Source organism: Patiria miniata, unplaced genomic scaffold (assembly GCF_015706575.1).
Source record: "Patiria miniata isolate m_02_andy unplaced genomic scaffold, ASM1570657v1 HiC_scaffold_21, whole genome shotgun sequence".
Classification (NCBI taxonomy): Eukaryota; Metazoa; Echinodermata; class Asteroidea; order Valvatida; family Asterinidae; genus Patiria; species Patiria miniata.
In genome coordinates this window covers 1,023,213-1,038,129 of record NW_024037060.1, presented here as the reverse complement: position 1 = coordinate 1,038,129, position 14,917 = coordinate 1,023,213, and the positions used below count along the sequence as shown (strand labels likewise).

At 41.3% G+C, this 14,917-nt stretch overlaps 1 protein-coding gene across 6 annotated transcripts in view; it reads right to left on the bottom strand.

The window, feature by feature from the left end:
* Positions 1 to 14,350, bottom strand: part of LOC119729498 (telomerase protein component 1-like) — a 36,408-nt gene extending 22,058 nt beyond the window's left edge. The window contains exons 1-17 of one of the 6 annotated variants that reach the window (XM_038202075.1): positions 14,197 to 14,345; positions 12,538 to 13,298; positions 11,296 to 11,430; positions 10,794 to 10,955; positions 9,676 to 9,772; positions 9,244 to 9,372; positions 9,039 to 9,204; positions 8,202 to 8,359; positions 7,513 to 7,722; positions 6,752 to 6,923; positions 6,025 to 6,193; positions 5,163 to 5,315; positions 4,040 to 4,278; positions 2,829 to 2,985; positions 2,064 to 2,152; positions 1,378 to 1,554; positions 675 to 917 (exon numbers count right to left, since the gene is read on the bottom strand). In XM_038202075.1, coding sequence (XP_038058003.1) covers positions 675 to 917; positions 1,378 to 1,554; positions 2,064 to 2,152; positions 2,829 to 2,985; positions 4,040 to 4,278; positions 5,163 to 5,315; positions 6,025 to 6,193; positions 6,752 to 6,923; positions 7,513 to 7,722; positions 8,202 to 8,359; positions 9,039 to 9,204; positions 9,244 to 9,372; positions 9,676 to 9,772; positions 10,794 to 10,955; positions 11,296 to 11,430; positions 12,538 to 13,245 — 3,164 coding nt within the window. In that variant the 5' untranslated portion in view covers positions 13,246 to 13,298; positions 14,197 to 14,345. The other 5 variants (XM_038202074.1, XM_038202071.1, XM_038202070.1 and 2 more) reach the window with 5 other exon arrangements.
* Between the last annotated feature and the right edge of the window lie 567 nt (positions 14,351 to 14,917).

Genomic DNA, 14,917 nt, shown 5'->3' with positions numbered 1-14,917 from the left:
TCAACCAATACTTGATTTGTAGGGAACAATCAAGGTAACTTGACGTTTCTGTTCAATTCTTTGAATCATGTCACTCAAACTTAAAGAAGATGGTGATCAGGGCTTTCAAAAAAAGGACATAAAAGTACTAGTTCCACTTTCCAACTATAAACTCCAAGAATTTGGTGGCAAAAGTGTTAAATACTTTTGATAAACAATTTTTTTTTAAGAAGAGAGACTTGGTAATATGAAAACCGGTACCAGTAGTGTCTCTTGGGAAAATATCAATGTTCTTTTGCATACTTTCTCAAATGGTATCTATTTTGTACAAAGGAAAAACGATTCATGATTTTTATGTTTTTCCTGGGGGATCATTTTTTGATAATAACAGAGGTTTCTAAATGAACTGCATTTTGGTTTGCATGGTACCACGTGAAACATTGAGACTGATGTTAAGACCATATATGCAGAATGTCGACTTTGACATTGAAAAATGTTCTCTTCAAGGCAAATTCCTAGCACACTGTATGTTAAATCATCCGAATTTTCTGGAGTCGAAATTTTTTTGGTCAACTTTGCCCATTAGTACTTTCACAAAAATGTGTTACACTGTATTAATTCCTTGATGAACCAATAATATCACACAGTGCTGTGCTTTTGGGAGGCACAGGAAGTAACCTTCAGTTATGACTTACGCCATAAAATCACTGTTTCTGAAGTAGAAGAACGCCCTTCCCACAGCCATCTGCGGGTCGCACAGCGCCGCGTGCTGCATCTCAAGCTCAGTGATGGAACGCCCGGCCGGGTAGTCCTGCAGCCAATCAAACTCCTCCGTGGCCGGCGCCGTGTAGGCCTCTGGGCAGAAGCCGTAACGCTTCCCCAAGATTCCGATGAAGTAGTTGCAGCGAGACACCTCTGTCAGGCAAATCTCCAGCGATCTGTAAGTAAGAGAAGTTTGACACAATTTGCCATTATCTAGTGGTGTAAAGGAATGACAATTCTTGAATCATTGTCACTCATTTGGAATTATAAACTCAGGTGTGCGTACTTCCTGCCGACATGTGTCATGTGCGTGCCCAAGCACTCTGTCTTCCCCATAGACCATTATCATAAGGCAGCCATGTCTCCATCAATGTAACCAAAGCGAGGCTGGAAGGAAAAATAGTCTGGCTCCTTTTTGCACAAAAACATTATCCTTCAGTACTGTTATTGGATACAAAAAACATGACTGAAATGGTGGCAGCATGATAAAGGTCTATTGGTGGTAACGAAGAACAATGTGCTATCTATGCATGGAGTTCCATAAAATCAAGCCCAGGTCTCTAGTCAACTGTAAGTTACTAGCAACCTGAAGCGATCTGTGCAGAACACAGATACTTCCATTTTAGGCCCACCTACCTGTTTTGCCTCGTCTCCTCTTCAGTCACGCCCCATCTCAGATCCACCTCATACACATTGAGGAAGAGCTTCTTGGCCCGAGCCCGCAACTCAGGGAAGACAAAGCGGGTCAGCAGGTCACGCTCGCCGTGCATGTCACGGAACGTGGAGGAGATGAACACGCGAGCCGTCCGCCATCTAACAAGCAAACAAAAGAATCACCGTCAAGCAGGATTTTGGGCTGGTTTACCCTGTAATCTTTTTTAATAGCATGTAACACCACACACTGGGCCATTCTGGATTGGCTACATGCCCTGCCCAACTTTGGCGTGTGAGCATTTCTCATAGTGCTAACGCACGAAATTGACATGCCTACCATGAACAAAAGTGGTGACCTATATCGGTCAATGTGCATTGTTTGAAGGGTTCCCTACACATCATAAAAACAAAATTTGCTGAGTTTTCCAAAATTCCATGAGAAATATTTTCTCTTTAACAAGGTTGCAGGGAACTCAAGAGGTGGTTGCAAGAAAGCAACTAGGATACTGATTATACAGGGACAACTTTCACACTGAATAAACGCTGAAAAGCCACCATAACCAGTCAGGGATCACGCCCTAAAGTCATGATGCTAGCAATATAAGCAATGTCGCAAACTTGGGAAATAGCAAACAGGGATCGCTCAGAGAGTTCTTAGATTTTCTGACCTGTGTACAGGGGCAGCAATGGGCAGTGGGGTCTCTGGACTGGTGGCAGCAGATGCTTGGTTGGAATCAGTACGTCCAATTGCTGCAACCTGAGTAGAATAACAACACAAACGGAAAAAAAACACCGTTGAGTGACAGAATCTAGAAATCAGACTTTAAACCCTATGTCTTTTAACCTAGTGAAAGGGTCTGTGTTTCTTGAGTACTTCAGCTAAACCCTGTGCTCAAATATCTCTTACCATTTCACTAGCTTGCCTAAAGTTTTACAAGATTGTAGATTTATTGTGCAATTTTTTTTTCATTCATGACAGGTTCTTGCAAAATCAGACGGAACTGGACAAGGTTGTAGCAAAAGGAAATCTTTTTTAATTGTATGTATTTGTTTTATTTTATTTATTGATATATTTATTAATTTTTTTTTTTTGGGGGGGGGTGTAGGGAGGGGGGTGTAGGAGGGGGGTGTAGGAGGGTGTGTGGGGGGGGGGGACGAATCAGTCAACATCAAGGACATTCAAAAGTTTCAGCAGCAAGTCAGGGAATCAGTCAGGGAACCAGACTAAAAATAATGTACGACCGAAAAAAGTAGTGGTTTCAAAAAAGTTATCATGTTAGTTTGTACAATCTCCACTTCAGAAACAACAAAGAAATCCAACAATTCCATTTTATGAATAACAAAATCCAACAACTCCATCTTATGAATAACAAAGAAATTGCTTCATTTTAATGGAAAACTTCAATATGTGTCAATGTAAAGTAAGAACATACCTGAAGTTCTCGGAGACCATAGGCCTTGTCAATGTTCTCCACGTGATTCAGTTGGCCGCTGTCGCCTCGCTCAGCTATGAATCGCAGGATGTTATCGCTGTAACCAGTCACACTGATGTCATTTGGGTGGCTGGGCTTTTTAGCTGGCTTTTCCTTCCTTCAGGGTTTAAAAAAAAAAGTCTAAAAAAAATCACAAATATAGTTTAAAGGCATATCAGATCAGTTGCTTTCTTTGGCTTTCTTTTCTTTTCCAATTATTTCCAATAATATCACTTTTCAAAATCCAAAGAAGAACCTGCTAAAGTTTCAGATCAGTGGATATTACATTTTGCAAGAAAAAAGTGAAAAATCATGCACAACTTTTTGATCACAAAACACGATTTTGTCAACGGTACTCAACATTAAGTCAGTCAATTGTCTGACTTGTTGGATATCACCTACACTTCTTGATTTCTCCTAAACGACAGCAAGTCAGATGGAATAATTCATGCGGTGTTTATTGCCAGTATGATTTTAATCCAAGAAAGCGATTTTTTATAACAATTTCGTCAGTCACACCACAAAGTGACGTATCGTGTGCACAAAGTCCACAGACGATACGTTAGTTCGTGGTGCACCCAATGATTTGGTAGGATACTTTTAGGATCAATACGAATGATGTGTCTTTTTTGTGACCTTTCCCTTCAAACAATACTTTTTGGCCAAACTCGCCAATGTGAAAATTGTCTGAGTATTTGTGATAAGGCCCATGTGGTCTTCTTCCTGCTCAACCACTGACTCTTTGGTTCTTTTAGAGACTTTTTGGTTCCATCCGCCTCGTAACTCGGCTTCTACGAACCGAAGGAATTGTGAGCGTACCTCATGTGCGATATACTCAAGTTAAGGCACACCTGTGAAGTGTGCTAAGCATTTATTGGGTTGAGTACTAAATGATTATGAAAACCTTCAAGGGCACACGTAGTGACCATATTGCCATTTGGTTAAGTATTAGCATATTTAAGTGAAAATAAGCCCTACTGTCTGGTTCACAACACACGACGTAGTTGCTAACCAAATGCTGGCACACTGCAATGGTGGCTGACCATGAGTAAACCGGGCGGTCACATGGATCTTTGACATAGTACGATGGGAACATATGTGCTGCGTTTCGGGAACAAACCAAAATCCAGTCTGAAACCAAAATAGTAGAGCAAATATAGAGACAATCTTACCAGGAATAAGAGGAGGTCAGATCAATCTGGACATACATCAGGTTGGGGTTGACCAGCTGACGGTACTTGGCCACAAAGTCCTCCATCTCATTCCAGCCCGTCCCGTCCTCCGTGTAGTCCTGCCCGACAATGATCAGGTTGTCGATGTGGACGCGGTCGCGCAGCGCCTCGTACAAGGTGGTCATGTTTAACTTGCTGGGCGGGGCATTCCAGTGGTCCTCCATGTCACCATCAGCAGCCTGTGAAGTAAAACTCAATGCTTAATGCATTACTGATTGTTGTCAAATTCATCAACAAGTCAATCATGAGTCCAGTCACAAGTACAGTAAACTCTCGTCAAGTCAAATCTCAAGGGAATGGATACAATTTTTTAGGTATTCGGAGTTTGAGTTAAGCAAGTTTCCCGATTTTTTTACAATCAAGTCTGATTTACACATACATGTATAGAGGAATCCAGCGACCAGAATTAGAAGCTTTTAAGACAAGATAAGTTTGCGGTAGCACCATGTGAATAAATCTCTTTCCTGAGTATGTGAGGTTCTGAAAAGAACCGGAGGGACTCAACGTTTCGAACAGTATGCTCTGCCTGTCGTCAGGAGAATGAGGGATTCCAACAATGATGCGATGTTGGAATGCTGATCATCGCATCATCGTTGGAATCCCTCATTCTCCTGACGATGGGCAGAGCATACTGTTCGAAACGTTGAGTCCCTCCGGTTCTTTTCAGAACCACACATACTCACAAAAGAGATTTATTCACATGGTGCTACCGCAAACTTATCTTGTCTTAGTATCTTTCCACCATGCAAACCTTCAAATCTCATCATAGAAGCTTTTACTGCGGTGGTGTGACGCTCACGCGCATGCTTCATGCGTTCTTAAAGACGAGGCGCACATGCATTTTGGTATTCCTATTGGAGGAAGGGGCCCGGAATGCATGTGTACATGAATTATATTCCTACCTACCTATATATACCTGTATATTGTAAAGAAACGAAAAAATGAAAATGAAAACTGTATCGCCATCTTTACAATTTGCAGCCACAGGCACTCAATTTGAACAATGTATTACTCCTATTTCGTGGAATCCGGTCACATATTGTGTTTATTTGTCTTGAATTACCTTTGCATATTCAACGATGCTTTTGACATTGTCCAGGAGCGTTCCCTTCTCCAGTTCAATGACCTTCTGGTCGTTGACCCCATAGCTGACCAAGATGCACTCCTCGCAAGAGTGTTTACACATAAGACCCAGCAGGAGGCCGTTCTCTCTAGTCTAGGAGAAAAACAAGAAGTAACCAAAGCTCTTGAGAAGAAAATATCGCAGAGCAAATTGTTTGTGCTACTCATCAGGAGCAAACTCAACTACATGGGCTGTTTGTATGTTCCTTCACTAACCCCTGGCTGTGCAGAATACGAAACCGATGCTGATTGACTATTGCGTCATTCTTTAAATTTGGGGTTCACTTTTTTTCCCGTCCCTGTTACATCTGACATCTATGATTGTATAATTCTGATGCACTCTTTAATGCAGTCATCCTCCAAGAGTGATTATGAATAGCAAACTACCTACCCAACAAATAAACAGTCATTTGAAGTCACTTTTAATGATGCTTGAATGGCAAATTACAAAGTACCAAGGTAACAGGGACGGGATAAATGTCACACTTTGGACCCCAAATTTATAGAATGACCCTATTCAGAGCGTACTGGGCGCATATTTCGAAGGCTGCACGCCCTACATGCACTCGCGTTATCTCCTACATGTCAGGTCTTGTATTAACATTTTTTTTGTCAAGAATGCGCGATCCCTCTACAATATGGAAATATAATTCAATGCTGCAGACCACGAGGCCATGGCACTCTACTCAAATGTCGTCACAACTGACCGGGGGGGGGGGGGTCTTTTTTACCCCGTTTCAAAGGTCATGAGGAATCCATGGCTGACTGAGTTTTCAAACATCCACAGGCGAACCACACTGTACCTTGTCCATTCCAGATCCACCAGTATACATATCCATCTTGGGCCCGATGTCACAGAGTAAGTAGGTTTTACCCCGGATGGGTTTGATGTTGTGACGTGTGGCTATCTTGACGGCAGTGTCCAGTGCCTTGCGGTAACGAACCAGTAACTCCTTGGTGTACTTGAGCTCTCTATATTTAAAAACAAACAAACAGTTAGTCATGAAACGGTTGTATGATTGAGTTTTTCTGTACGGTCGATAGACACGGCGAGTTTTTCAAATCACTTATTACACACATGTATACTTGACATTGCGCATTACTCTAACCCCTAATCAGAAAGGGACAAATTGTTAAAAATCTTATTTTCATAACATTGAAAAAACATGTTTTTATTATAGCCAAACTTGTAAAGCCTCGAGTCACTCAATTCACTCAATTCTGACTTGAGTCGTGTTTTTGTTGGTAACTCAACTCAACTTGAGACATGACAGCCCAAGTCACGGTAAACAACAGACTAGAATCAAAGGCTCATCAACATGAAGCCCTTAAAAATACATGACTCACTCAATTTGAGTTGCTGCCTTAGAATGATTTGACTTGACTACACACAATTCAGTGACTTGTAACGACAATGATTTTTCTGGCATTTGTGTTGAACACAATCACGTTTTTATTTTGATTCCTAATGGATGACATCTGGATTCAGTTAACAGATTCTTAGATTTTAACGTAAATCAGGTTACTCACGTTGGTTTTCCAACATTTCGGTTTCCCCATTGACCCCGACCTCTGCCACCACGCCCGCCAGCACCACGCCCGCGACCTCGCCCGCGACCACGCCCACGGCCGCGCCCACGACCTCGCCCACGACCTCGTCCATAGCCCAAGTCATCCTCCTCAGGTTGGATCTCACCTGAAGCTGTAGGGAAAAAATGCAACAATAAAGAAATGCAACAACAAATTTTAACAATCTAAAAAAAAAAAAGGAAAAAAAGGATGTTGGTACTTGTTGGTATTTGTTTCTGTGCACAATTTCACTGATGGCAAATGGTACAATGATTCAGCACCATATTTAAACATTTCTAAAAACAGCACAAAATGGAGCTTTACATCAGTCTAGATGACTATTACATGGTGTCCAAGATTATAGTCTGGCCGAACCTGGCCAAAATCAACTGCTGCGTCGAGGCAAGAGAATTGAAGTCGAGTCCGGTACAACTCCGTCACAAGTCTGGTCAAAAGTAACTCACAAGTTCTTTTACAAGTATTAACAGATGATGAACCATAACAAAGGAATGTCCGAGTCACAGTTCACTAGAATAGACTGTGACTTGACTTCAAACTGGAGGACTAATTAGGACCTACGATGGACCAAATTGCAACATTGAGGCAAATGTCCTGATCACTTCAAAGCAAGTTTGGAAGCCCAAAAATGGAAAACGCCATCATTGTATCAAGTGCAGATGACAAATCCTTCATTGCTGTACTGACAAAGAAAATAAATCAACCTAGTTTTTCCTGCATTTCCAGATTGAGCTGCATAGTATCCAGCACGTCGTAAGCAGAGAAGAATCGGACAGGGAACTGCCTGCTGTTGATGACAGACTTTTCATCGGTGAGCCTGCGGAGGATGGAAGCATGGTATTTTGGCCCGACCCCCGCCTGTAGCATGTTACGTAGGTTTCTCAACATGGCCATGAAGGGCAGTTTCTTGTGGTCTGCAATAAAAATAAAAGTATCGAGTCTTTAAGGAAATGATATTTGGAAATGCTGACGTAAGGCACAAACTACATTAATCATTAATCAGAGGTTCCCATAAAGGCATAGGATCACTTGCACAAAAGTAATCTACCAAACTATTTTCAAAAAAGCTTACTTGGCCTGGTGAAATTAATTGTCTGGCTTGCTGTCATTTCGAAGAAATGTAGGTGAATTCCAATGGCTAGTCAATTGACTGATTTTGTTTAATAAAGAGAGCTACCAAAGAAATAGCGTTTCGTGATCTAAAGGTTTTGCAAGGTTTTCACTGTTTTCCCAAGAAAATTAATACCCACTGAGCTCAAACTTCAACAGGTATAAGTGGTGTTATTATTGGAAACGAACAACATGCATGAAAAGCTAATGATCCTATATGTCTTTAACCAAGGTTTACTGATAACTTCACATATATGTAATGAAGATGTGACCTCTGACCCACCTATTAAGTCCTCCCATGTAGAGGCCTTGTTTCCCTTCAGTGACACTTGGGTCTCCCAAGTCTCTGGGGTAGGCAGTTTCATGCGCTTGCCTGCACGGTCTGGGTCCCAGGTCCCCGGTAGGCGAGTCTTGTAGAAAGCCTCCAGACTGTCAGGGTACCTGGAGAATAAGATATGCCAAATGTTTGTGGTGGATTTTGCAATATGTGACCTGCCATAGCATAATGAGGAATAACCCTCACCTTTGACTTTTCACGTTTTATATACATCATGTTAAAGCGCAAATCATTGGCTTTCCAATGATACCAAATTTATTGCTATATAGCTTAATTTATTCCAAAGATATGACGCAGGAACTTCAACAGTGTCCTGCCAAGTTTCTCTAACCTCATTTTGTGAAAAACGGCTTTGAAAAAAAAGTCATGCATTGCGCAGCCAACGGCAGTGAGAAATGTTCTTTATTCTTTCCACTTTTTGGGTTATTTTTTCCCAACAAAAATGCATAGTGTGAATCTTGGATACCTTGGCTACTCAAAAATACAAAACACAAAAATACAAAACAATCAAAAACGATTTTTCACATGATTTTTCTAGTATATCCGACTTCAGGCGTTGATTGCTCAAAACAAAGTTTTGGGGGACATTCCTCATTTTGCCTCAGTAGGTCACATATTCAGGGACTATTAGGGCTGTGCTGAATATACAGAATATTCCAATTTTGGATCCTTAACTATACTCTATGTTGGTTCACAAGTTACAATAAATGTCATGAAATCAACCCTAGGCCATAATGGACGTGATGTAAAAGCAGATACACCGAACAACAATATCTCACTTACTTCTTGCCAACAAGGCACATGACGCTCTCCACAGGCTCCATAACGTGGAGTTTCCTGATAAGCTGCTTGAGGGTGTAACTGTCGCAGAATCCATGCTCGTCCTGATAGTGGTCCTCCTCCACTGGCTCTGGTTCTATCTTCTCCGCGTCATCTTCCTCTTCATCATGTTCATGATGAAGAGGAAGATGACATGCCATCTTATAATGTTCATCGTCATCACCCTCGCTGTCGTCCTCGTCCTTGTCGTCTTGGTGATCCTCCTCCTTGCTTTGGCTCTTCTTTTTCTTACGGTCGATCTTCTTCTTCTTGGGCTTCTTGGTCTTGTTGTATTTGCCTTCATAAAGATGAGGGAGGAGGGGATTTACTTTTAAGACGTTTATGGACAGTAGATGCCACTTTGTGACCCTTCACAAGAATTTAATGGGGGGGGGGGGAGAAGGGGATCATGCATGCTGATTCCTGCACGTACTGAGCGGAGGATGTACGACAAATAGGGCTGTGCCAAATACATCAAATATTGGAATAGCTAATCATCCAGCATATGGATAATCCAGATAGCGTTTTTCCAGTAAGAATAATCTAAAAATGTGAGTGATCTTGAAAAGACGAGAAGTGCCTGTGTGTTTTGGTTACTTACCCAGTTGATAAGTATCGAAGTCCGGGAACTTTGCCACCATGACCTTCCTCAGAGCAGACGGTAGTGATCTGTAGCTCAGTTCCTTATCTTGAAATGACTGCAGGAAAACAAAGCAACAGAAAATAGAAACACACAATCCCATAAAAAAAAAAGGGGTTTACATTTTATGAAAACAGTCTCAAGATTATGTGTACCAGTGGAATTTAATCATGCAAAAGAACACCGCGTCTTGATCGCCTTCTATCACGAGTGTCCTCTGCAACCTGTTGATGTACTACAAATACATGGTAGCCAAATTGACCAATCAACAGCTTAGTCCACATGTCTGATCGAACTGACGTCACAATTTCTAACGTTGACTCCGATAAGCTGCACGCGGAGTTGCAAAAAATTTGCCCTGCAAGGATATATCAGACGTTCGTCGTGTGGCTCTTGTTAAAGGGAATATACATCATTTGCTTTTGCTGTAATTTTCAGAAATGGATGGAATTGGGGGGTTGGAAATATAAAGCAAATATAGTTACACTGACTTTTTGGAGGTTTTGGGTTCGAAAATGCTATAAAAACCAAGAAAAACGATCATTTTCCTGTAGTCTGGTTCCCTGACTCCATATAAGAAGAAACAGAGCAGTTTACATACATTTGGGAATTGTAAGGTCAGGGAACCAGTCTAGCTGGCTCGTACCCGTTCATAGGTTTGTAATCGATTGCAAACAAGTGCAATGGTCAATTGGGGCCAGTATTTGAAAAAAAAGCCAGTTGTTTCCAACGCTGATCGGCCGATCAGCGTTGGAAATTGATACAAAAATACCACTTTTCTTGAAAATGACAGTATACCAGGTGCCATAATTTTACAGGATGCTTTAGACTGTCATTTACCAACATCCTATTAAGGTATTTCGCAAAACTTGGTAGTTTTATTTTTCGATGTTTGCAAATGTTGTATATTCCCTTTAAGTGAAAGTCTGATACTCAGAATAGTCTTTCAAAAGCATTGTATTTTAACTTTATGCACTCATCTCATGTAATAAGGTTTGCAAGAAAATTAGCAATTTAACTTGGAAGTTGCCAAAAAACGGTAGTGAAGCGTTATGAATAAACCTGGGGGTGTTGCTTACAAGGTACAGATCGGCGACATGGGCCCAATCTGATGGCAGGGCTATGGACAGCTTGTAGTACTTCTTCAGGTAGGGTCGGCATTCCCGACGGTTAGAAGCCAATGCCAACAGGAAGTTGGCCGTGCTACGAATGTTCAGATCCTTCCTGGTGTACAACGCAACCTGTGCACAATGGAAATGGAAAATAAAACCTGTCACTGAATAAACGAGTGTGCAAGTCTCCCAACTTCACATTCATTTTCCATGCGAATGTCTTGGTATCAGACACTGACTAGTTTTGTCACAGACTCCGGTATTAGAATTTACTCATTGTTGCAGATCTGTGAGATCTTTTAAATGGAACTTGGGGTCATCATTTATTATTTTATTGTAATCATCAGTTTGCAATATTTTTCACATGTTGTGAATTTAGGCTATTCACAATGCAGTGCACATTGGGCAACTTCCATAAAACAAACAAGCAAACAAACAAACAAACAAACAACATCCCAAAGTCACAAACCTTCAGCAAAAACTCAGGGTCTATTTGGATGACTGAGTCTGCATTCTTCACGAGAGCTATTCTGGTTTCATCCTTTGGCTTTTTGAAGCTGGGATTGTTGACCAGGGAAGAACTGACGAGATTGATCAAGGATGTCTGTCAAGAAATGAGTTAAAAACAAACAAAGTTAGCCTACATAGAATTTCACGGAAGGATTATTATTAAAACCTAATAATCAGGTATGCAGGTAATAATCAGGTAACTAAATTTGGTAAATTGGAGGTAGTATTTGAAAAAAGTCATTTTTTTTTTAACGATGGTTGGCCAACCATCATTGGAAATAGATACAAACATTTCACTTTTCTTGAAAATGACAGCACACCAGGTGCCGTGATTTCACAGGATGCTTGAGACTATTATTCACTTACAGTCAAGTGAGGTATTCCATAATAATTTGGTAGTTTTGTTTTTTGATGTATGTTATGTAGTATTATAAAAACAAACATGTATGTTCTCCCATGGTTCTCCAAGCCTGGTTACTTGGTGTAAACACAGCGCTACACTTCATGTACTTGTGCTTGTATTGTTGTAAGGTTAGGAGGTGACTCATCGTGCAGATAAGCAAATAAATGCTGCATCATCAGAAAAAGTGACCAATGATGCAACATAGTGAAATACTGAAAGAAGCTCATGACTAAGTTCATGCAAATTACTTATACATTTGTCTTTGAAAAGCCTTGCTTCATGGGCAGATTTTTTTGGGGGGGGGGGTGGGGGGTGGGCTGACTACCACTGTCCATTCTTAATAGTATTTTTCTCCAAAAAAATATATAGTGGAATTTCTTAATTTTTCTGCAAGAGTAAAAATGCATAGTGTGGGGTGAACTGTAGAGAGTTTGACCCAAATATTGATATCTTAATTGAACATATTCTCAATAATGACAAATCAAAATCACTCTATACACCTATATTTATTGTAAAAAAACATAAATTCACTTACATTATGTCCAGTGCCAATACACAGTGCGTATGGGACCATTCTATAAATTGAGGGTCCAATGTGAGGCATTTTTCCCGTCCCTGTTACCTTGGTACTTTGTAATTTGCCATTGAGGTATCATCAAGAATAACTTCAAATGAATTTTTATTTGTTGGGTGGATAATTTGCTCTTCATAATAACTCTCGGAGGATGACTGCATAAAGGAGTGCCTAAGAATTATAAAATAGATGTGACATTCTGAACTGTCTGTATGAGGACTCACCTTTTTAGACTTGGCATCTTCAGATGAGATCATAAGTGACAAGACCTCCGGATCAACAGCCTCAAAGCACGTCTCGTCATCCAAGTCCCAGAATTGGTCCTCCGCATCCCCGAAATCACCGTGAAAGTTGTACTCAGGAATCTCAAAGTCTGCGGCTAGCTCGGCTAGATGTACGCTGCTCTCTGCAACTTTCTTATGCTGGGCTGGACGTGGATGCTGTGACGGTATCTGGCGATGAACAGGGCGATGTTTTACTAGCCTGGCCTGAGCTCTGGAAGATACTTCTTTGGTCAGGGTACTGCTTGTTGGCAGACGTGGACTCTTCGCTGAGAGAAGTGTCGACTTGCTGGAGACTGCCGATGTTGGTGGTTTGCCAAACAGGCTTCCTAGCTTCGACGATGTGCTACTCAGTGAAGAGGATGACGTCAAGGGGGTCAGATTAGAGCCAAGCAGGAGACGGTTGTGCCGAAGGCTTAGGCTCTCCTGCTTCATACTGACAGACACCGGCTTGGATGCTGCATGGGAACCCAGAACATTCTTGTCCCTGGTCCCCGTGGTCGGTGCATCCTTGGTCTTGCTTGTCTGCAGAAGGGGGTTGCTGAGCAAAAGAGAAGAGCTTTTTCCGATGCCTGCGCCAGGACCTCCCTTTCCAGTGAGACTCGACGCAAGAAGGGGATTGTCTAAACGCTGACGGAGTTCCGTCTTCATGGTGGAACTTCGACAATTCTACCTTCCAACTTGTACTTCAGGAGCACATTTACCTGTGTTTGACACAAAATAAGTTGAGTCAGTTGCATCCTGGGGATTGTTAGGAGACCATTTTTACTTCGTTTTTTTTCTTTCTTAAGTAATGTTCATGTATGTACGCGTTGCTGCTTTACTCATGATCATTGTTTCCTGTTTATCTCCATACTGAATGACATTTGAGTTAAACATAGACCTAACCATGCTCAACATAAATCCATTTCAAAGCTTGTTGGAAAGAATGTTGCAACCTGACGCCACTTCAGCGGTTGTGTACAAAGTCTATCATGTCTATGGAGAGTCAATAACATTTTCAAAGTATTTCCTAACAAAATTGGAAATGTTTAACTCAGTCCTAGATTTATGTCTTATCATCATTTTTGCAATGACTGACCTTTATTGACATGATTGACATGATATATGAAGAAATAAAGCAGAATCAGGTTGCAACATTCTTTCCCAAGGCTTGAGGCTGAGGCTGACATGGCCAGCTGAGGCTGAGCTACTTCTACAAACTGCATTGCACACCGTATTTATAGTATAGGCCTAGCTAGGCCTACAACTAGTTTTACTTGCTCCCACAAATCATTTGTGTTTTTTTTTACATTTCGATGTGATCATCACATCCAAATATTAAAAAAGGAATTTTGTAGGTTTCAATAAAACTCGAACTAGTGCACAGCAAAATAAGAAGGGGGGAAAAAGCAAAATTACCTACACAGAACGTTAGCAATCCTATTCCTAGTGACAGTGCAGTGTACTTCCTAGCTCAGCTTCGTGCATGCAACAAGCGACGATTAAATGATACACAGTCACAGATACAGCCGCACTCTATCTGGCATGTCTGGCCTAGCTAGCTACTTAAAAGTACCCGACAAATTGCAAACACTGTCATCATCTCATTCTCAGCCTCATCACTTCTGGAATCTTCTGTCTCATGAATTCTCTTTATTGCTGACTTGCAATTTGGTAAAAAACAAAACCAAGACAACGATGTATTGCACCACCAAACGACCCGCATTGCCGGCGGTTGCACCACCCACTTTCAACAGAGGTCTGGTTCTCTAAGACAACATAACTAAAACTCACGTAAACTTTTTCATGGTGTCAGACTTGAAATACAAGGGAAGCCTTTTAGACTTGTTATTGGTCCTTTCGTCATCAGCTGAATGGATGGAGCCGGAAACAAGTTGGGGGGGGGGGGGGGGCAAGGGAGCACAGGCCAGAAACCCCTCACCCCTTAGTTATGTCAATTAGCTGACGTACAATCAAAATAAGAATAGAAATTAGACTTGCAATAGCCAAACTGGGATGAAACTCATCACTCTTTTTCCAAGTAGAGTATAATACGTATTATCATGACACCGGATGAGCCACGTCCTACAAAATAATAGGTCTAGTAACGCCTATTATTTATTATTATTAGGGAAATGAAAGCACAAGCAACTTCAAACCATAGAGCAAGGAACAGATGTTCAAACTTGTTGTACTAGGTCCTAGTAATAGCCTCCCCCGCTTGGTAGTGGTAGATTTAATTTTCAGAACGTATATTTACAATAGATTGCCCGCTTTGAACAGCGCCCCCATTGAATCAGATAGTTCGATCCCCATCCCTCCACCTCGCCAGGGGCGGATC